This window comes from Miscanthus floridulus, chromosome 8, assembly GCF_019320115.1.
Source record: "Miscanthus floridulus cultivar M001 chromosome 8, ASM1932011v1, whole genome shotgun sequence".
In the NCBI taxonomy this organism is placed as follows: Eukaryota; Viridiplantae; Streptophyta; class Magnoliopsida; order Poales; family Poaceae; genus Miscanthus; species Miscanthus floridulus.
Window position 1 is genome coordinate 180,495,965 of NC_089587.1, and position 23,613 is coordinate 180,519,577.

At 46.1% G+C, this 23,613-nt stretch overlaps 2 protein-coding genes and 1 pseudogene across 8 annotated transcripts; 1 reads left to right on the forward strand and 2 right to left on the reverse strand.

Moving 5' to 3' along the window:
- The first annotated feature begins 1,265 nt into the window (after window positions 1–1,265).
- Window positions 1,266–3,243, forward strand: LOC136474173 (uncharacterized; annotated as a pseudogene).
- Window positions 3,244–5,567: 2,324 nt separating this feature from the next.
- LOC136474174 (transcription termination factor MTERF5, chloroplastic-like) lies at window positions 5,568–8,557 on the reverse strand. Of its 4 annotated transcripts, none has more exons than XM_066471763.1 (4): window positions 7,983–8,557; window positions 7,461–7,551; window positions 7,128–7,374; window positions 5,568–7,044 (listed from the first exon to the last, which is right to left on the reverse strand). In XM_066471763.1, the coding sequence occupies exons 1-4, from the start codon at window positions 8,096–8,098 to the stop codon at window positions 5,972–5,974; spliced, it is 1,527 nt and encodes a 508-aa protein (XP_066327860.1). In that variant the 5' UTR covers window positions 8,099–8,557; the 3' UTR covers window positions 5,568–5,971. The 4 variants fall into 4 exon arrangements, with proteins under 4 accessions (XP_066327860.1, XP_066327862.1, XP_066327863.1 ...); XM_066471765.1 differs by having other exon boundaries at window positions 7,128–7,349; window positions 7,448–7,551; XM_066471766.1 differs by having other exon boundaries at window positions 7,128–7,349; window positions 7,502–7,551; window positions 7,983–8,555.
- An 828-nt stretch (window positions 8,558–9,385) lies between these two features.
- On the reverse strand, window positions 9,386–12,158 carry LOC136477642 (protein phosphatase inhibitor 2-like). 4 transcript variants are annotated; one of them, XM_066475871.1, is made up of 5 exons: window positions 11,814–12,158; window positions 10,941–11,015; window positions 10,750–10,865; window positions 10,480–10,641; window positions 9,386–9,823 (listed from the first exon to the last, which is right to left on the reverse strand). In XM_066475871.1, exons 2-5 carry the CDS (start codon window positions 10,967–10,969, stop codon window positions 9,699–9,701), a joined length of 432 nt encoding a protein of 143 aa, XP_066331968.1. In that variant the 5' UTR covers window positions 10,970–11,015; window positions 11,814–12,158; the 3' UTR covers window positions 9,386–9,698. The 4 variants fall into 4 exon arrangements, with proteins under 4 accessions (XP_066331968.1, XP_066331967.1, XP_066331969.1 ...); XM_066475870.1 differs by having other exon boundaries at window positions 10,941–11,040; XM_066475872.1 differs by lacking the exon at window positions 11,814–12,158 and adding an exon at window positions 11,672–11,690.
- Between the last annotated feature and the right edge of the window lie 11,455 nt (window positions 12,159–23,613).

A 23,613-nucleotide genomic window follows, 5' to 3' on the forward strand; every position in this document is an offset into this window, starting at 1 on the left:
ATGGGCTTCGTGCCTGGCCGACGGCCCAGGCATGACCTGCTGGGCCATTTTTCGTGCCGGGCCAGCCCGAGAAGCACGGCTAATCCAGCGTGCCGGGCCGACCCGAGAAGCATGGCTATACATCGACAGAGAAAGAGGGGGAGGCCAGGGCGCTAGGCTATCGTCGTTGCTTCGAAAGGCCATGGACGAGGACGACGCGACCTGCCGACCTCTCCATCCGCAGAGGACGAGCGATGAGGCGGCCGGATCTACGGAGGATGAGCGATGAGGAGGCCAGATCCGTGGAGAACGAGGCCAGATCCGTGCAGAGGAGGCATGTGGAGGAGCAGCAGCACGTGGCGGTGAGGAGGAGGTGGCCACCGTCGGCGGAGGCGGGTTGGAGTGGAGGTGGCGTCGAGGCAGAGCTCGTGGCCGGATCTGGCGTCGGGGCAGAGCTTGGGGCCAGTGCGCTCGTTCCCACGGCGGCCGAGGCGGGACTGCGGGAGACGATGGCGGCGCTTGACGTTGGATCCCACGAGAAGAGAAGGGGATGAAGGGGATTCAGCGAGCCGCGGGGAAGCAGGAGCTCGAGGCGTCGGCGGCCAGCGGGCCGGAGCTCGAGCTTGTGCGTGAGGAGGAGGGGTGCGGGTGCGCGATGGCATGGCCGCGTGGGGGAGAGGAGGGGTGCGGGTGCGGGTGCGCGAGTGCGTGACGGCGTGGGGCGGTGGGGCCGTGAGGGAGAGGACTGAGGAGGGGTGCGGTGCGGGTGCGGCATGGGGGAGAGCCGGAGAGGAGGGGTTTGAGGACTTAGGGTTCGGGGGACGGTGGGCCGGCCAGCTGGGCCGCGCGCCGCGGGGAGGGGAAGTGGAGTGAGGAGGGCTGGAGGGGGAGGGAGGGGGTGGCCGGCCGGGCCGTTGCCGGGCTGTCTGTTAAAGGCCAGGCCGTGCTGTGCCAGCCCACGGGCCTGAGCAGTGGCCCAGGCACGGCCTGCTTCCTCGGGCCGGGCCAGCCCGGGCCTACATGTCACCGGGCCGGGCCGGGCCGTGCTCGTGTCGGGCTAAAAAGCGGGCTTCGTGCCGTGCCGTCGTGCCTCGGGCTGCATGGCCAACTATACCAGGACCTCAGCGCCAGGGACAATGGCGCCGAGACGTGTTAGCTCGGCGCCAACATCAATAGCGCCGAGCTAAGAGTATATTTTTTGAATTCTTTCTGCCAGAGGTCTATTTACGAGAATTTTAAAGAAAAAGAGCTGAATTGTAAAAAAAATCGGCTCGAAAATCTTCAAGTCGAGTCCAATCCCCAAAATCCCCAATTGAACCCGCCCGCCTCTCGCCCCAAACCCTCGCCCAGCTCGAGGACCTCGCCACCGCCGCCGGCCGCCGGCCGCCGTCTCCGCCCGACCGCCGCCATGGCTCGCAACGAGGAGAAGGCGCAGTCAATGCTGAACCGCTTCATCACGATGAAGCAGGAGGAGAAGCGCAAGCCCCGGGAGCGCCGGCCCTACCTCGCCTCCGAGTGCCGCGACCTCACCGACGCCGAGCGCTGGCGCTCTGAGATCCTCCGCGAGATCGGCGCCAAGGTCGCCGAGATCCAGAACGAGGGCCTCGGCGAGCACCGCCTCCGCGACCTCAACGACGAGATCAACAAGCTCCTCCGCGAGCGCAGCCACTGGGAGCGCCGCATCGTCGAGCTCGGCGGCCGCGACTACTCCCGCAGCTCCAACGCGCCGCTTATGACCGACCTTGACGGCAACATAGTCGCCGTCCCCAACCCCTCGGGCCGCGGACCGGGGTACCGATACTTTGGCGCGGCCAGGAAGCTCCCTGGCGTGCGGGAGCTCTTCGACAAGCCGCCCGAGATGAGGAAGCGCCGCACCCGCTACGAGATCCACAAGCGCATCAACGCCGGGTACTACGGATACTACGACGACGAGGACGGCGTGCTAGAGCGCCTTGAGGCCCCTGCCGAGAAGCGCATGCGGGAGGAGATCGTTTCAGAGTGGCACCGCGTGGAGCGGGTGCGGCGGGAGGCCATGAAGGGGGTGGTGAGCGGTGAGGTGGCTGCGGCTGGAGGGCGCAGCGGGGAGGCTGCCAGAGAGGTGCTGTTTGAGGGGGTGGAGGAGGAGGTCGAAGAGGAGAGGAAGCGTGAAGAAGAGAAGAGGGAGAGGGAGAAAGGCGAGGAGGCTGGGAGGGAATTTGTTGCACATGTGCCGCTACCTGATGAAAAGGAAATTGAGCGCATGGTCTTAGAGAGGAAGAAGAAGGAGCTGCTTAGCAAGTATGCCAGCGATTCCCTGCTGGTTGAGCAGGAGGAGGCCAAGGAGATGCTCAATGTCCGACGCTAGAAGACGGTCTCGTCTCAATTTCCATGTCTCAAATGAAGGTTATTAACTGATGTAGTGCCCCTGACTTAAAGTACTGTAGAGTTAAGCACAGTTCTTGTTTTTGTTGCATTCGAAATTATTTCTGCCATTACTGTCAGTGCCGTCTTCTAGAATTCAGATGACGATGCAATGCCTCCTTTTACAATTCTTAATCCATTGTTTGTGTTGCATTAGTAATATTGTGGTTCTGGATGTTAAAAGCTGTGTGCAACATTGATGAAATATAGATATGGGGAACCCTCAACCTTTACTGCTTTAGAGTAGAATCGATGTACTGTTTTAGTCATTGCTGTCTGTGCTGCTCAGTCTGTGAAGCTGCACCTAATTAGTTGTGTTCACAAAACTGAGACCTGTTGAAATTTGGTATCAGGTCTCCTTGGAGCTACTATTACTTTAGCATAAAATATACACAAACTGAAGTTTTTTCTGTAACAAAGTCGAACCCTTTAGTCATATCATATACTGTTGACTAATTAAGCAATTAAGGTCTGAACTTCAACATAAGTATGTATATGTTAACCTGCTTCCTTGTTAACCTGCTTCCTTTGGATCAGGCTGGCCAATTGATGCATTGATGCTTTCGTTGTGATCTGAAGACGAGCACCGAGGTACAGGAAGGAACATCTTTTGAAGTGCTGGCATCGGGGGAACTGAAGACATTATTGATGTAAAAGGAAACAGGTTTGTCTGAAATTGTGTTTCTGTGTTTAATCAACCTTGGCGAGTGATACCGGTACCTGTTGACAAATTGACGAAGGCTAAACTTGTGGTATTAGTGTGCCTGTGTGCACTGTAACTCGTATCATGTACAACCATTGGCTGCAGTGCACTGATTATTGATCCCTTATAATTTCAGTGATATAGCGAATCTTATGATTTCAGTGATGACTTTGCCCTGTTATGTACAGTTGTTCGCCATATGCATATGCTTTCTGTGGGACCTACATAGAATGTCATTTATTCTGGAGAATCTGATGTTAACCGTATACATACTGTTTGGTTCACTAAAATGTATCGCAACCCCATTGCATATGGTATGCAGTTACCGTTACATCAGCTTGCTTACTACCGTTTGTAATCAGTGTTATCTGATTCCATTTTCATTTTCAAACAAAGATTGCAATCAAGCATCCCAGCTCTGATGACAGTGTTATCCATTTCCCTTTGCGTTACCACTAACTGAACCAAACACTCTCATAAATCCCGGCCTCGTCTCTGGTGTATCAGCTCAAACTTCCACGCATAGCCCATTATGTGCTAGTACAGCTCGTGAAACTGTATTATGGGAGATGAGCTTGAATGCTAAGGGCAGTCTCAATGGAGAGTTTCATCTCCCAGTTTCCAACACGTGAAACTTTGATATGAAACGGGTCTCTCCCACGGTGCAAAGTTTCATGGCATGATTTCGTCCCTTATTTTACTATTCACGGGTCCCACCTATCCCTATCTTCCCTCTCTTCCCCGCATCCTTCTCGTCACCGCCTGGAGGTCGAGCATGGAGTGGAGGCCGAGCATGGCGGCGGGCGGGCGGAGCCCTCACGCTCGCGGCGCCCGCGACCGGCAGAGGACGTGTGGCGGGCGGAGTCGCGACGGGGCAGCTCGCGACGGATGGCTCACGACGAACGGCGCCGGCGGATCTCCTGCGACTGGCGGACGAGCGCCCGCGGCCGGCGACCTCGCCCGCGGTGGTCCGGCGGCCGCGCCCTGCGGAGCTCCCGCCCGCGCAGGCGGATCTCCCGCGACCGGCGGACGAGCGAGCGCGTCGGGCGGCCTCGCCCGCGACGGTCTGGCGACCGCGCCCTGCGGAGTCACGATGAAGAACGCACGGTCTCGGAGAAGAAAAGTCGCGATGAAACGAAGGAAGGGCCTCAGTGTAGGTTTCACGGCGTTTTCAAAGTTTTGGAAACAGTGCGGGTAAGTTTCGTGGCCATGAAACGAATCCCTTCTCTCTCCCCCCAGTTTCATGCAAAAAAAACTGACGTGACACCTTATTAATTGTGCATGAATCCCCCATGAAACCCCATTGAGACTGGCCTAACGGGCCATACGAAAAAAAATCAGGACCAATTTATGCTGTTTTGTTCAACAAATTTATATGTTAACTGAACAGGCTACAAATACCATGAGCCATGATGGGTATTACTGTCATGAACCATGATGAGTACTCTAACTAACTGGTAGTACGAGCAAGGGCAACGTATATGGTCCATAAAGATGGGTCCGGTGTCAGCTGACCATAGTTATGTATTTTGCTACAACGTGGAGTCCACAGAGGTGGGTCCCACTTGGTATAAAAGAATGTTAAAGAAATCAATCATCCCTTCCTAGGGGGCAGCAAGCCAGCAAGATGACAGGGAAAGAGAAGAGAGAGGAAGAAAGAATTATTTTTCTATTGTATTATGGGCAGTCCATAAGTATATGGGTAGCTTGTTGCTACAACGTGGAGCCTGTTCGCTTGTTGGTTTCAGCCAGCCCAAACCAACCAGCCAACAGTGTTTTTCTCTCACAAAAAACCAGCACCAACCAGCCCAAACCAGCACCAGCCCCAACCAGCGAACAGGCCGGATCTCCCGCGACCGGCGGACGAGCGAGCGCGTCGGGCGGCCTCGCCCGCGACGGTCTGGCGACCGCGCCCTGCGGAGTCACGATGAAGAACGCACGGTCCCGGAGAAGAAAAGTCGCGATGAAACGAAGGAAGGGCCTCAGTGTAGGTTTCACGGCGTTTTCAAAGTTTTGGAAACAGTGCGGGTAAGTTTCGTGGCCATGAAACGAATCCCTTCTCTCTCCTCCCAGTTTCATGCAAAAAAAACTGACGTGACACCTTATTAATTGTGCATGAATCCCCCATGAAACCCCATTGAGACTGGCCTAACGGGCCATACGAAAAAAAATCAGGACCAATTTATGCTGTTTTGTTCAACAAATTTATATGTTAACTGAACAGGCTACAAATACCATGAGCCATGATGGGTATTACTGTCATGAACCATGATGAGTACTCTAACTAACTGGTAGTACGAGCAAGGGCAACGTACATGGTCCATAAAGATGGGTCCGGTGTCAGCTGACCATAGTTATGTATTTTGCTACAACGTGGAGTCCATAGAGGTGGGTCCCACTTGGTATAAAAGAATGTTAAAGAAATCAATCATCCCTTCCTAGGGGGCAGCAAGCCAGCAAGATGACAGGGAAAGAGAAGAGAGAGGAAGAAAGAATTATTTTTCTATTGTATTATGGGCAGTCCATAAGTATATGGGTAGCTTTAGCTATAGACTACTCTATGGATTACTCACGCAATGTTTCAGCCAGACTGTAGTGAATATTTAAATGCCTATGGACCACTTCTAAACCACATTGTGGTTGCTCTAAATGAGAACCAAGCAATCTCGCCCACTGCAACTGGCAGTTCTGGTTGGGGTACTTGCCAAAGTTGCATTTTAATACCTCACAAAAGTTAACTACAGACTACACTTGTACATCAAATCGCCTCTGAATTTTGCAGATCCATCAAGCCCACAATAAGAAGCTACGTGCTCTGAAAATTTGATGGTTTTAGTGATTCTTCTCAAATGAAGTCCAACGTTGTGCTAATCTGAAATTATTGTCTTTTCAAAGCCCAGTCTTCTTCTTTTCTAAAATTTTCTCAAACCTGTCATCTGAGACTGAAAGCATCTGATTCAAAATCAACCTCACCCCACAGCCAGTCATCCGAGCATACCGTGGTTTTATCCGCTGATACAAGCTGTACCCAAAGTACTGTGGAAATTTTACGAGCTCGCACCTTGGGTACTCCATCGTCAGGAAGAACTCGTATTTCGGAAGTAAGTTTTCTTCCAAGCTTAGTGTGTGAATAATTCCAAATCTGTTTGTCATAAGGCCAATTTCCTCGATGCTAAATTCCCTTGCCAGGAAGAATTCTGTGATCGGCTTCAGCTTTGCCTCGACATTCAGACCAAAGGCCTGTGGGCTCTTCTGAATAAGAGATGCAGCATCTGCACCGATCGACCAGAAGTACTCAGCTGTTGGCCTGAGATTGTCATCGACGCTGTAGCTCATGAGATGAGGGCATCTCGTCAGGATCTTGCCAATGTTTTTCTTGGAAACTCCTAGCTCAGTAAGGAAGCTCACAGTCGTCTCCACCTTGTTCCTACTATACGTGAGAAGTGCAGGGAACCGGGTAATCACCTTGCTCCACTGAGCTTTGTTGACACCAATGTTCTCCAAATAAGCCATCATCGGTTTAAGATTATCTGACATGCTGATGCCACACAGCTGAGGCCTTTTCTTTATGATTCCTGGTATGCTGGACTTTGACACCCCAAGCTCAAGTAGTAGCTCCACCAGGGGTTTGATCTTACGATCCACACTGTAGTATGCAAATGCTGGGAACTTGCGCACGATGGTCTTGATCTCCTCATGATCCATGCCGAGGTCTAGTAGGTAGCGGACTAGCTCAGGGAGGGCACCCCCTGAGGTTGCCGTGGTTATTCGAGCAATTGCCTTTTGCTTATTTGAGCTTGTGGGTGTAAATGGCATTGATGAAGACAAGGCTTCCCTTTCCATAGAGAAAGGATCAGGGAAATTTTCCACCACCTCGACCAAACTATCGCCATGTTCTTTAGAAAGAGCTTCTAGATAGGGAATGAGAGCATCTCTGATCTCAGGTGTGCTCAGCTCCCTTCCTGAAAAATAAATAGGTTGTCAAAAGTCCAGAACCAATAAGAAGGCATACATATACAGAAAACCATAGTAAAAGCCACAAAACCTTCAGCATATCGAGATCTGTAAGCAATCTGGAGCTTTGAGACCAGGTGCTCAATGAATCCATCTGATTTATTCACAATCCGTGCAGCTAGCGTGCTTCGCAAACCTTTCTGTCTCAAAAACAGGGACAGAACAGCTTTTGCTTCCTCTCTTTCTGCTGCAAGCAATCTTGACCGAACAGATGCAGGGCTCTGAGGCGCAGGCACCCATAAATCATCAGCATCTGCATCATAGAGGAATTCCGTACGCTAGGAAGATAAATTGCCTGTCCGGCGTACTTTTATGGAGAAAAAACATTGGGGATCTAGGAAGATAAATTGCCTGTCCGGCGTACTTTTATGGAGAAAAAACATTGGGATGAACAGGTGATCTCACATGACTGTGCATTGCAAATTGGAAGCTGGCGGGACACAAGAGTGCAAGATCTGCATGAACAGAGGACAACAAATTAGTGCACAGGAACCAACAATTAGTGAGTGTGGTGTGTGGATAAAGTTTACGAAAATCATTGAGGAGAACAGGGCCAGCAAACAGGTAGTACGTTTACAATCAACTAAGCAAACTATGCCAAGGGGTTTGTCCCAGCTAATTTTGATTTCACTGAAGCTTTCTTGAGGTAATTTAAGCTGGTTACCACAGCTCCAACAAACCCAGTCCCCAAAACAGCAAAACTAGAATGCACAGTACCACAGTGGAGTATAGCTAGGAATTCAGGAGAGACACGTACGCCGACGGGTACCTAGCTTATCCTAGAGGAAGGACTGAAGGAGACCCACCCGGGGCAACCGCCCTACCTCTCACCCTCGCTCTACAGAGGAGAGAGGACACACTTCGAAGGGGAAGGAAACGGGATTACCTGCATGAAGAGGAGGACCTCGACAGGCTGAGCCTCCATGGAGGCAGCTGCAGGCCGCGGGGCTGGCATGTGACCAGGAGGAGTTCGAGGCGCGGGGGCACCTCCGAGCAGGTCATTGCCGGGAGGGGACGACGAAGCACCGCAACAGCGGGGAGCCGGGGAGCGAAGCGACAGTCGATGAGGCTGAGGCGAGGCGAGGGTAATGTCTGTGCTTCCGCCTCTGTTCTATCTTGTTGTTTTCCCAGATAGACCCCTCAGCTACTGCCAATTCAATATTTGGCCCCCCTCTGGGCGGTTCATTAATGCGGCTGAATTTTTAATACTCCCACCGATTTCATAAAGGACGTCGTTTCGAGGATGTTCAAACATTTTTAACTTTAACTATAAATATTTTTTTAGTTGAGTTTGAAAATATAAAAATAATATAAGTATATTCATCTTGAAATGTAGTTTCATAAAAGTATATATTGACCGTTAATTGAGCGGCAGAGCTTCTGCCTTTTATTTTTAAAAAAGTATATATTGACTATATTTTATAAATATTTTTAGCAAAAAGTAACGGTCAATGTTGTTTTTTAGAGACCGTGTCGCTGTCCAAAACGATATCCTTTAGAAAATCAGAGGGAGTAAGAGTATAAGACCGACTTGTAGAATTCCCGCTTGAATCCTCACAAATCCCATAGAAATCCTAGTCCCTACAAAGTTCGCACACTCCAAAGGTGCCTTGCAAATGTTACATACTCCTTCTATCTCAAAATAGTAGTCACTATAGGGATACATGCTGGTAACATTTCTCAACTTTGATTAGATTTGTAGAAAATACTAAGAGCATTTATATCTTTAAACACTTTTATTATAAAAATATATTCAGTGACTTATCTAATGATATTAATTATACATCATAAATATTAATATTTTTTTGTATACCTTTAGTCAAAGTTAAAAGCATTTAATTTCTCGAGAAGTGAGAGCCACTCTAACAGCTTGGCTAAAATTATTAGTAGCTAAATTATATAGTTTAGTCATTTTATAAAATAAAAGGCTTCTTAAAAAAAGAAGAGATTTACAACAGACTACCTTGTTATTTCTCATCTTCAGATAGCTAGCGCTCATGGTTGGTTTTATATGGCAACCGAAAACCAAGAGATAGCTAACTTTCTAGTTTACAAAGCCACATAGCATATGTTGGAGTCTACTTTTTACTATACAAATTCTAAAATAGCCTCCAAAACAAGAATAGCCAAGCTTGTGAAGTTACTCTGAGAATGTCTATTTTAGGATGGAGGGAGTATAGCAGATCCATGAACGGTCAGCGAGTGTGTACGCCAAATTTACACCCAGGTAACCAACCTGCTCAAGTATACACGCACACGCCAAGAGATCATACGGCTCAATGAAGGCCCTGATGCTCGTCCAGCAAGGATACGGTCCATTCATGGATAGCATAGTTCGTACGTACTTACAATTTCGAGCTTGCATTCTGGTTGGGCAAGACTGGGTACAGGAACACTCTCCGTTGCAATTTACAAAGATGCCTTACTCAAGCCATAAACTTCCGTACTACGCTAAGGGAGGGAACTGGCAAGTTTTATGCAGAAAATGACAAGCAGTTATGCATAGCAAGTACGTCTAGTAGTCCTTAAGTACTCAACACACTTCTCATGATACCGTGGATTTTCTAAGTCATAATCCCGAGTTCAGACCGGGACAGAACCTTCAAGCCTTCCTGTTGCCTACTTCCCTCTCATCTTCATCTGAGTCATCATTCCTGGTTCCCTTCTGAAGCAGTTCCTTCATCTTATGGTATTCATCATAGTGAACCTTCCGGTGCTCTTCAAAAGCTACACAAGGGAATGTGTTAGTTTTTCCTTGCTCCGATCACGAAACAGTTGATAGGAAAAAAAGACACGGGGCAAACTTTCTCCATATATGATCTCATATGAAGCATTGTTTATTAACTATAAAAGCAGCTAATTACTGTATTAAACCAAGTTGCTTTCACATCTTTTCATTGCAGTAGAGAAATTCTGGTCTATTATCACCATGCGGTTAATAGTTAAAACGGTGCATTAGAAAAAGTCCTGACTAAAGTGAAGACAAAACCGAGCAGGCTGAGCTGAAAGGAACTTGATATTACTGTACACAGGAGTAGATCATTATATTATTGAGGTGTTGTTTCTATGTCCTAATATCTTCTGAATCCAGAAATGTAAATCAGTTGAAGAGTGTGCTAAAGGTATCTGTAAAATTTACATTAGCATATCATAAAATCAGATCATTTGAGACTTAAAAACTTATGCTATCTCCTTTCATATGTCGCTTCATTGGATTTATGGCAAAAATAAAAGGAGGGTAGAAGAAAAATTGTGACATGGCAACAGGATGATAAAGAATTTGCACAAGCAACCGATGCTGGCAAGAAGAGCTATTAGTACTCCAACTTGAGCATTGAAATGCATAATAGGATATAATTGAAGAAAGATGTCAAATTGATAACCTTTCCCTTGTTTTATGTCTTCTTCACTGTCACACCTATCCCAACCACTTCCGTCAAAAATCTTCCCACTTGAAACAGCTTCAGCTAAAGCAGTCTTTATGGCATCAGCATGAGCAGATTTATCCACTGAATCTTCACTGAGACGTAACGGTGAAACAGGCCCTGCTCATCAGAGTGGGTCATCATATTCATGCGCTTTGAGAATGGATAGTGGATGCATTATGGAAAAGCAGCAATCTGGATTCAGTTTGCAAACCCCAGATTCAGTACCTTCATCTTCATCGATCATAGGGTGGTAAGGTGTCTTAGGCTCGGTGATCTTCTCTCTTTCTGGTTTGTTTGACTCAATGTCATTCAAGTTCTCCTCATCCCATTTGACACGACCCCTGGAACACATCAATTGTGGTATTTTGCTGGGCAAACCATTATGTCAGAAAAGAAGTCGAGACAGCACCACTAACCTTGCCTTCTTGGGTTCTCTAGCTTTCATTGTGTTCTGACAAATGCACGGCAGTTCAAGAAAACAACCTCAGAATCTGCAATAGGTTACCAGGTAAACATCTGCAAAGGGAAGTCAATATAATGTATCCCAGGCACCTTGGGATGATCAAGGATCTAATAAGACATCATCCTGAACATCACTATTTAGTATTTACTGAAACCTACATAACTCCACAAGTCCACATCTACCAACAGATAATAAAATCACAAAATAGAACAGAATATGAGGGTGGAACTGTGAACTCTTAGCTGAAGCAGTCACTATTCAATCGGAACAAAACATTAAACGTGTAAAACACAGTACAGCCAAGGGCGCATCCGATTCCATAGGAATTAGCACCACCGATAAAACATGAAATCAACAATTACTCACCAATCAATCAAACTATGGGTAGAACCAACACAAACTAAAAGAATATAACAATAATAATAAGAGAAAACAGCACGAAGGAAGAAAAATGTCACTAATCTTTCAACACACCACAGATAAATAAAGGACGCCCACCAGAATCGCACCCCATTCGCCCCGCTTGCAGAAATGACTAATCAAACCAGACCAACCCTGAACCCACTGAAACGCGGATGGGGATCAATGCCGAGACGGACTGGGAAACAGAACACTGCCACATGACACACATGGTCGTGCCCGATGCCAAGCAGACGAGCATCAACAACGATACGAAACGCTCACAAATTCGTTCGGCAGACGACGACGACCGCAGAACCTAGGGATTGGGCCGCACAGGCGAAAGATATGTGCGCGCTTCCTGATTGAGACAACTGGGGAGAGGCACGGCCGTGAGGGGAAGAGAGCGAAGGAGGCGGAAGATTACCTTGTGAGCCCCCCGGTGGTCTGTGGAGGAATGAGCGGAGGAGCGAGAGCGAGAGGAAGCGCGGAACCTGGCCTGGAGAGGACGGTCGCCGGGCTGTTTCAGGAAACGTAAAAGAGAGAATTTCACACCGATTAAATGAGCCGTTCCGTTCTGGGTCCTTAAAAAATTTCTATTCTCTATTTAACATCGACTTCATCTTTCATTCCTTATATGACATTCCGTTGGATTCTTCATCCGTAAACTGTTAACTACCACGTGAAAAGACAATTTCTGTTCTCTATTTGACACCGACTTCATTTTTTATTCCTTATATGACATTCGGTTGGATTCTCCATCCGTGAACCATTAACTGCCACGTGAAAAGACAATTTTGCCCCTGTAAGCCCCACCACCCTTCTCCCTCCTCTCCTCCCTTTCTCCCTCCTGTCCGCGCCCGTATAAGCAGCACGTCCCTTCCTTCCTCTTCCTCCCTCCCTCTCCTCTTCCTCCCAAAGTCCAGGAACATTCCAACGCCCAGCTTGCCCTGCGCGTCTTCCTGCTTCCACTTCTCCACCAGCAGGATCTCCCGCTCTTTCCTTGCTGCGCACGAGCTGGCCCTGGAGCTCCTCGGCACGCTCCCTGGCCACGGTCTCGCTGGCCCTAAGTCCCTCGTTCTCCCGCCACAGAGCCTCCAGGGCGCGCTCTTTCTCCGCGACGGCCTCTTGCAGTCCGACGTTGTCGCCGGTCGCAGCCTCGAGCTCCTCGACGGCCACGTTAGCCTCCTCGACCGCCTACTCCAGCCCGCGGCGTTGTCGTCGGCGAGCGCCCGTCGCGCCACGTCGATCTCGGCGGCGCTCTCTGCCCGCGCGGCGGCGGCCTCCTCCTCCGCGCCACGCGTGCGCTCCAGCAGCGCGTTCTCCCTAGCGCGCCACCCGTCCGTGGTGTCCTTCCAGTCGGCGGTGAACGCGTCGACGCGCTCGGTCGCCGACCACAGCTCCGCCTCGGTGCCCTGGAGGAGGCCTCGGAGCCGGTCGCGCTCGGCGTGGGCCGCCTCCAGCTCGTCCCGCGCATCGCAGAGCCACGCCTTGACCTGCTTAGCCTCCCTGTTGACCGCGGACAGCGCCACGGTGTAAGGTCGAGATAGGCGACTAGAGGGGGGTGAATAGTCTTTTCTAAAATTAATCACGTCGACTAACCGAAACAAGTGCGGAATTAAGACTGATCGGTCTAGCCAAGACTACACCCTTCTATCTATGTTCACTAGCACCTTTCAAAGATACTAATTAATCAACAAAGGTGCCCGGCTAGCTAGAGCTCACCTAACCAATTCTAGAAGCAAGGTCACACAAACCTATACCACTAGTACTTTAAGCTACAAGAGAGCTCCTACATATGCTAGTAAGCAAAAGCACAAAGCCACCTAAGCTCACTAGCAATGCTCAATAACAAGGCAACCAATGCTAAATTAGAGAGCACAATTACTTAGCTACACAAACTAAGCAATGTGACTAACAAGGTTACACAAACCAAATTAGCCACGCAAGGGAGCTACTTCTATGCTACACAAGCAAGAAGGTAACTAGTAAGCTACACAAGCTAACTAATTATAAGAGCAACAACACAAGCTTAATGTATATGAAAGTAATAGCAAGCTTATGTAACGGGGATGCAAACCAACAGGAAGAACAATGTTGACACGATGATTTTTCTCCCGAGGTTCACGTGTTTGCCAACACGCTAGTCCCCGTTGTGTCGACCTGCTCACTTGGTGGTTCGACGGCTAATTAGCATCACCCGCTAAGTCCACACGTCGGGCGCCACAAGAACCTACCCCGGAAGTGAGGGTAGCTCAATGACACGCTTTACTAAAGTTGCTCTTCGCGACTCCCACGGGGCGAGCACAAGTGCCCCTTACAAGCACTTCTCCAGAGTGCCGCACAAGCTTCTCGCGGGCTTCGATGGAGACCACCACCAAGCCGCCTAGGAGGTGGCAACCTCCAAGAGTAACAAGCACCACCGGCTTCCAACTCGATCACCTAGTACCACTCGATGTAATCTCATAATGCAACGCACTAGAATCACACTCACTCGCAATCGATTCACACTCTTGCAAGCACAAGTGAGTTAGAGGGCATCCAAGCACTCCTACACAAGCCACATAGGCGTGAGGGTGCTAAGCAAATAGCCCAAGGCCGGCCACCACTTCTATATATAGCCCCATGGGCTAAACTAGCCGTTACCCCTTCACTGGGCAAGATTCAGGACGACCGGACGCGCAGGTCATAACGACCGGACGCTGAAACCCAGCGTCCGGTCACTTACAGAGAGGTTCCAGCGACTGTTTTTCAGTGACCGGACGCGTCCGGTCATCACTGACCGAACTCTCTCAGCATCCGATCGCTTCTAGACACGCTAAAAACACTGACCGGACGCTGGGACCGGACGCTGGAACCCAGCGTCTGGTCGTTTTCGCGCCAGCGTCCGGTCACAGACCTTATAGCGCTAAAACGGCTATAACTCTTAGCTCCGAACTCCGATTTCGATGATCTTGGATATTTTGGAAAGATTACTCAGAGGGCTACACATCCCACATGCATACTTGATCCAAATCACAATGGATCAAAGCAGTATTCTAATCCAAGGACCATCCTATAGTTCGGAAGTACACCAAAAAACCTTTTTTCTCTTCTCTAAGTTGATTCACAACAACTCTAACTTCTTCTCCTTTGCAAATGTGCCAACACCACCAAAGTGTACACCACCATGTGTATGTGTGTTAGTATTTTCACAATCATTTTCCAAAGGATTAGCCACTCAACTTGCCACGCCACTCGATCCTAGCGACGATGCAAAGTTAGATCACTCGAGTGGCACTAGATGACCGATATACAAATAAGTTTGCCCCTCTTGATAGTACGGCCATCTATCCTAAACCCGATCATAAACTTCTCTACACACCTATGACCAGTGAAATGAAATGCCCTAGGTTATACCTTTGCCTTGCGCATTCCATTCCATCTCCTTCAATGTCGATGCAATACATGCACCAACACAATCAACAATGATATGATCCACTTCATATCATCATGTGATCATATTAGTTCATCGATCTTGACTTCACTTGCTCTTCACCATTGCCATCGTCCATCGGCGCCAAGTCTTGCTCAAGCTTCACCGCCACAGCGGTCCATCACTCCAAAGCCTTTGACTTGCCCTTCACGCTTGCAACCGGTCCATCAAGCCAAGTCTTGTCTTGATCTTCTCCACCTTGATCACATGACTCAATGTCATGTCTCATGTGCATTTAAGCTCCTTCATCATCACATGTGTGAGCTTTGCAACATCTCCAAGCCATTTTCACCTTTATGGCATATGTTGCTCACACATATGTACCTGTGGACTAATCACCTGTGTATCTCACATAAACACAATTAGTCCACCTAGGATTGTCACTCAATTATCAAAACCAAACAAGGACCTTTCAATCTCCCCTTTTTGGATAATTGATGACAACTCTACAAAGATATAGAAATTAAGCTCTTTTGGATTCATGTTGCTTGCCCAAGCAATTTTACCTATGTGAAAATGATTTTGGACAAGTACCACAAACTCGAAATGGTAGTATTAGCTCCCCCTACATATGTGCTAGAGTATTTAATTTGAAGCTTGCACATATGCATAGATTGAAATTGTGGGAGAGTAATTACTACCGAATGATGCTAAGGTGTATAGAATAAACCTTTAAAGTGTGATACCAATCGGAGTTGCACCTTTAACTTCATCCTTAGCACCATGGTTAGCTAGATGTCACTTGGAAATTAAATCACTAGATATCCTCAGTGAGATCAACATTAAAAACAAGGTACTAGCATTACTTGTAAAGCATACCAAGTGTCTAGCTATCATCCTATACATGCTAGTTATCAAATCATCGTTCAAGTTCTACAACTAGCATACACCACACATGCATGCATATTTGAATTTGAAAACTTATGCAATGCAAGCAAGCACATGAATATGCACATATCAAATGCAATCAATCAAAGTTCATGAGCTTGCTCCCCCTACTTGTGTGCTTCTCTTGTCCAAGAATTTTGATCCATCTCTTTTCTTCAATGTTGCTCCCTCTTTGTCCATGTCCAACCTCTATTTCTTTTATATCTCATCTCTCCCATTGTACAATCTTTCCCCCATTCAATCAAGCTTTCATATCTTTGTACAATCTCTCCCCCATTCAATCAAGCTTTCATATCTTTGTACAATCTCTCCCCCTTTGTCATCAATTTCCATAAAAGGTGTGCTTCTCATTGATGCAAAGGTATGCATTTGGGGTAGATGGTTGAGGCTTGAATCTTGCATTTTTGATGGACATCACTTGATTGTTGGAATGACACCATTTGTAAATACCACTTGTAGCTTGTACCACTTGTATCTTATGTAGGGCTTTTTGAGATACCACACATAAGATTTTTGATCTTGTGATCAATTTATGGGACACCTCCCCCTATGTGATAGCATGGGTCATCCATTTGATACACTTGAGCTCTTGTAGGTGAGGGATGTATTCTTCATTTGATGATCACTTAAAGTTGAGGATCACTTGTGGAACCATCGTCTTTCATGGTTGATACTATGTATAGATATCACTTGTAGGAAGTGAATACTATTTGAAAGAATCTTCTAGTATGGAACCACTTGTTTGATTTATCAATAAATACCATTTCTTAAACATTTGCTATCTTCATGAGTACCACTTATAGGATATCACTTGTGAGTTAATCTAGACATTATTTGTAGATTCTTGATAAAATACTTGAGTCTAGATACTATTTAAAACAAACTAGATATCCATTTGCATTGTTGTCTTGTGCTTGTACTCTTATCACTGTCATGAGCTTCTATGATTGACTTAAACTAAAATGATTTGCCTAAGCTTCCAAGTTCGATTTGAACCAATGATAAGCTTCTTCACACCTCTTGCAAGGGTTATCTTGCCAATATTGTACTTGTCACTTGTTAGCAATCCAAATTAAGTCAAGTACTTGGGTTCACTAGCTCATGAATAAATTCATGTACTAACCACTAGATCAAGTAATCATTCAAACAATAGTGGTAGGCTATGAATTTAAACATTTCATTTGTTATGCATGATACTATGAAGCATGTACTATATGCACTAACCGTATACTAGTAAGGGATGAAATGATCATGCACATTACAATGATACCTTTGCTATGTTGGAGTAGAGGATAGTCACATAAATTCCAATTCATTACTCCAATAGCAATATGAAGTCCAATTATAAGCTTGGTGAAGACCAATTGATATCATGTTGAATTTCATTCTTCACCCATATGAAATGAATACCACTTATGATCAAGTGCACTTTCTTGTTGTGGTTGACTTGCTTTATCTTTTGATCTTTGCTTGCATGAGAGTATCAATTTAAGAATACCACTTGAAATATCATGATTAGCTTTCTTTTGGGTATTGCTTGCTTTTCTTGATCAACCCTTTTGATTGCTTCAACTAAACATCTTAAATGTTCCTCGGATCACCACTTCCATGTTAGCCTTCCAAGTACCACACTTGGTTTACCTACACATAGGCGACAAGCCCCTACACTAGGGAGAAGTGACCTCTTTCCAAGAACCATTGTTGATACTCACTTGAAATAACTTGATTGATTGATCCAAGTGATGGACTTAACTTGATGAGTGAACTTGATTCCTTCTTTAAGTCCTTTTCTTTCTACCAAATGATTTCCAATAGTTATTAGAACTTAACCTTTCAACTTCATCTTGAGTTTGATCTTGATCTTTCAATTTGAGTATCGAATGTGTGCAAAGTACACTTCACAATCAAATGGCCTTGTACTCATATCTTGTCATACTTCTAGATCATCTCAAAACCAAACTTAGGTACCTCAAACACTTGTAAACATATTTCCAACTTGAGGACCTTTCAATCAAGGTGACTCTTGATCAATCCAATATTTGTCACTTTTCTGACAGATTTTGTACCCTTCAAAGAAATAAGCATATCTCCCAAAGTACAAATCCAAATACCACGAAATTTGGTGGAGGTGTGCAATACTAAGTTATCTTAGCAGCTATAAAAATTTGAGCTCCATTTGACTTCTATATTGCTGCCATATTTTAATTCTTCCACCACTGCTATATGCTGAAAACTGCTGCACTATAGCTGACAAGATCCACTCCAAAACTGAAGCATTTCTTATCTAATTCTCATGAAAATTTTATAGCATCTTATACCATAAGTCAGAGCATGTACACCAATTTTCATGCCAATCCAATAAGTTTTGATTTCTCAAACATGGCTAAGTTCACAGCTAGCTCAGATTTTGCAATATAGGATAGATTTCAACAATTGAGCTATACTTCATCAAATATGAAGCAAACTTAATACTAACTTATTTGAATACTTCCATAAGACATATATCCATTCAAACCACTTACTAAAAGTCATCTCATGAATTTATCCAACACAAATCAATCCAAACTTAATTACTAAGCAATTATCCATTCAAACATCTCATAGCAAGCAACATTGCATATTTATCCAATTCAATCAACTCATATGTACCCAAATGAAATGATCAACAAGAGATATACCTTGGTTAGCTCATGATCATCCAACTAGCAAGCTTCAACTCAATTATTTGCAAGTCATCAAATATTCCAATAAATCACCACAACTTGAATATGACACTTGTATGTTGTAGCACTTGGACTTCATTCAATTTTCATTTAGCATTGGGTTAGATATGCACTAAGCTTCAATGCTTGATTCAACATATGATGATTAATATGAACACAATTGAATCAAGTCTCCAATGCCGATGGTACCTACAATCAATCATCCACTTTTTGATGGTACCCAAATAAGTTTGGGTCCTCTCAAGTTAGGAGCAACATATTTAGGCATAGCCTTAGTATGAATAGCGGGATGTTTTATAATTGCAACCAATGAGGTACCATTGCCATCCTTTCTAAGCACATTATTATCAACAATTGAAGTAGGCTTAGAAATATCACCTAGGGGACATGAATGTGCCATATGTCCCCTTTCCTGGCATGAGTAGCACTTTCTCTTTGCTTGAGTCTTCTATTTTTTGCTCATGTGGTGCTTCTCATTGCCTTGCCTCTCATGGATTGCTTGAGCCTTCTTCTCAAGCTTGGTAGGACACTTAGAGGCAAAGTGTCTCATACTTCCACACTTAAAGCACTTGATGTGAGCATAATCTTTCTTCTTATCTTCATTCTTGCTCATCATCTTGGAATCTTGAGTTTGCATTGGATGCCTTGCCTTTCCACCCCTTCTTGTTTTCTTCTTCTTTATCATCAAATCATCATCTTCATGATTGATCTTGATTTGCTCTTGGGGTGTCTTCTCTCACTCAACTTGTGGCTTTGGTTAAGGCTTCACTTGTTGCTTCACCAATTGCTTGGTTGGGCACATTGAGGTAAGATGACCCCAAGTGCGGCACTTGAAGCACTTGAATATGCTTTAGCCTCTCTTCTTCTTTTATATTCTTGAGCTTCTCAATGTTTGGGCAACCATTTGCAAGGTATCCCGCTTCATGACACCGGTAGCATATGGTATGAGAGAGCTTTCTTTGTTGTAGCTTCTTTATCTTCCTTTCTCTCTTTCTTTCGCCCTTTGTCATCTTCTTCTTGAAGCCAAGGCCACACTTGTCACCATAGTTTCTTTGAGTCTTCAATATGTGCTCAAAGGTGACTTTTGAGTTGTAGCACCTCTCTAACTTACTGCTCAATTTCTTCACTTCACTTTTGAGCTCATTGTTCTCCTTCAAAAGGTTAGTCTCACAAGACATAGAAGTAGAACAAGCATTTATTTGTGAAGAGCATGGCATATCTAATAAATCATCATAAGAGGTGGATACATGCTTCTTGCCTACATCACAAGGGTTAGCAATAGTATGTGATTGATCAATTGACCCATGTGATGAACTCTCATTATTTTTAAGTTTCTTTGTAAATACTTTAATGAGAGAAGCATGTTGTTCTAATAATTCATCATGAGATGCAAGTAGTGTCTCATGATTCAATTTAAGCTCATCAAGTGAAGATTTATATGCATCAAGTAATTTCTTATGTTCTTCACAAGAGTTCTTTAGAAATGAGTTTTCATTTTCTAATTTCAATGTTTTAGCTTTCTCATTTTCTAAAGACATGGTCATGCTAGCAAGTCTACTAACAAGCTCATCATATGAATCAACATGATCAACCACATCATCATTTGATACCTTAGTGTCACCTTGTGACATGAGACAATGTGGTGTGGTGGTTGGGCTTGTAGTAGCATCATCATGGCTTGAGCATGAACCATCATCACCATCAAGTGTGCATGGGGTAGCATCATCACTTGCAACACTTGTGGATCATCATCAACGTTGTCAAGTGAACTTGTAGTAGATCGATCATCATCATCACTTGACAGTGAGGTGGAGCAATCTTTCACAATCACCAAATTGTGATCATGCTCGACACCCTCATGCACCTCCTTCTTGGGCTCATCCTCCTTCTTGAATTTGCCATCATCCCATGTGGAGGAATCACCGAAGGTTTCCTTGATGGACTCCCATATCTCACGAGCGATCCCCTTGTAGTTTACTTGCTTCATCAAATCAAAATGTAAAGCATCCAATAGAAAATAACAAGCATGTGCATCAAATTCATAGAGGACTCTTTGAGCTTTGGTTAGAGTTCTATGATCCAAGACATGAGTGAGACTACTAGTGACAACCCACCAAAATTTAGGTCCCTTTACACGAAAATGATCAAGCATGTGATTTTTCCAAAGTGCAAAGTTTGTGCCATCAAAAATGTATGCCTCACAAACATCTAGCCCATTTGACGCCATCCTTTCGGGTCGGTGAAGACCATAAATGAGAGACCGGGCTCTGATACCACTTGTAAGGTCGAGATGACGACTAGAGGGGGGTGAATAGTCTTTTCTAAAATTAATCGTATTGACTAATCGAAACAAGTGCGGAATTAAGACGATCGGTCTAGCCAAGACTACACCCCTCTATCTATGTTCACTAGCACCTTCTAAAGATACTAATTAATCAACAAAGGTGCCGGGCTAGCTAGAGCTCACCTAATCCAATTCTAGGAGCAAGGTCACATAAACCTATACCACTAGTACTTTAAGCTACAAGAGAGCTCCTACACATGCTAGTAAGCAAAAGCACAAAGCCACCTAAGCTCACTAGTAATGCTCAATAACAAGGAAACCAATGCTAAATTAGAGAGCGTAATTACTTAGCTACACAAACAAAGCAATGTGACTAACAAGGTTACACAAACCAAATTAGCCACGCAAGGGAGCTACTTCTATGCTACACAAGCAAGAAGGATAACTAGTAAGCTACACAAGCTAACTAATTACAAGAGCAACAATACAAGCTTAATGTATATGAAAGTAATAGCAAGCTTATGTAACGGGGATGCAAACCAACAGGAAGAATAATGTTGACATGATGATTTTTCTCCTGAGGTTCACATGTTTGCCAACACGCTAGTCCCCAGTTGTGTCGACCGCTCACTTGGTGGTTCGGCGGCTAATTAGCATCACCCGCTAAGCCCGCACTGTCGGGCGCCGTAAGAACCTACCCTAGAAGTGAGGGTAGCTCAATGACACAGCTTTACTAAAGTTGCTCTTCGTGACTCCCGTGGGGCGAGCACAATGCCCCTCACAAGCACTTCTCCGGAGCGCCGCACAAGCTTCTCACGGGCTTCGACGGAGACCACCACCAAGCCATCTAGGAGGTGGCAACCTCCAAGAGTAACAAGCACCACCGGCTTCCAACTTGATCACCTAGTGCCACTCGATGCAATCTCATAATGCAACGCACTAGAATCACACTCACTCGCAATCGATTCACACTCTTGCAAGCACAAGTGAGTTAGAGGGCATCCAAGCACTCCTACACAAGCCACATAGGCGTGAGGTGCTAAGCAAACAGCCCAAGGCCGGCCACCACTTCTATATATAGCCCCATGGGCTAAACTAGCCGTTACCCCTTCACTGGGCAAGATTCGGGAATGACTGGACGCGCAGGTCATAACGACCGGACGCTGAAACCTAGCGTCCGATCACTTACAGAGAGGTTCCAGCGATGTTTTTCAGCGACCGGACACGTCCAGTCATCACTGACCGGACTCTCTCAGCGTCTGGTCGCTTCTGGACACGCTAAAAACACTGACCGGACGCTGGGACCGGACGCTGGAACCCAGCGTCCGATCGTTTTCGCGCCAGCGTCTGGTCACAGACCTTTCAGCGCTAAAACGGCTATAACTCTTAGCTCCGAACTCCGATTTCGATGATCTTAGACATTTTGGAAAGATTACTCAGAGGGCTACACATCCCATATGCATACTTGATCCAAATCACAATGGATCAAAGCAGTATTCTAATCCAAGGACCATCCTATAGTTCAGAGTACACCAAAAAACCTTTTTCTCTTCTCTAAGTTGATTCACAATAACTCTAACTTCTTCTCCTTTGCAAATATGCCAACACCACCAAGTGTATACCACCATGTGTATATGTGTTAGCATTTTCATAATCATTTTCTAAAGGATTAGCCACTCAACTTGCCATGCCACTCGATCCTAGCGACGATACAAAGTTAGATCACTCGAGTGGCACTAGATGACCGATATGCAAACAAGTTTGCCCCTCTTGATAGTACGGCCATCTATCCTAAACCTGGTCATAAACTTCTCTACACACCTATGACCGGTGAAATGAAATGCCCTAGGTTATATATTTGCCTTGCGCATTCCATTCTATCTCCTTCAATGTCGATGCAACACATGCACCAACACGATCAACAATGATATGATCCACTTCATATCATCACGTGATCATATTGGTTCATCGATCTTGACTTCACTTGCTCTTCACCGTTGCCATCGTCCATCGACTGCCAAGTCTTGCTCAAGCTTCACCGCCACGCGGTCCATCACTCCAAAGCCTTTGACTTGCCCTTCACGCTTGCAACCGATCCATCAAGCCAAGTCTTGTCTTGATCTTCTCTACCTTGATCACATGACTCAATGTCATGTCTCATGTGCATTTAAGCTCCTTCATCATCACATGTGTGAGCTTTGCAACATCTCCAAGCCATTTTCACCTTCATGGCATATGTTGCTCACACACATGTACCTGTGGACTAATCACCTGTGTATCTCACATAAACACAATTAGTCCACCTAGGGTTGTCACTCAATTATCAAAACCAAACAAGGACCTTTCATGCGGTGAGCTCGTCCGCCGCCTTCTGGCTCCGCTCCTCGTCCTGCGCCGACGCGTGGAGCCTAGCACGAAGACCGTTGATCTCCTCGTCCACGCCGCCGAACATGAGGTCCATGACGCTTCCACTGCTGCTGTGTCTGTGTCTATGTCTGCGCCTACGCGGCCGGCCCGGTGGCGGCGACCTCGCCCTGCTGTTGTTGATGCTGTAGCGCGGCGACCTCGAGCCTGGCCTCCTCGAGATCGATCTTGGCCTGCTCCAGCTCCTTGGTCTGCTGGACCAGCGACTCCAGCATCTTCATCATCTCCTGCTGCTTGGCCGACGCTGCCTCCTGCTCCAGGAGCCGCATCACACGCTCCATCCTGGGCGGACAGGAGGGAGAAGGGGAGGAGAGGAGGGAGAAGGGTGGTGGGACCCACAGGGGCAAAATCGTCTTTTCTCATGGCAGTTAACGGTTCACGGATGGAGAATCCAATGGAATGTCATATGAGAAATGAAAGATGAACTCGGTGT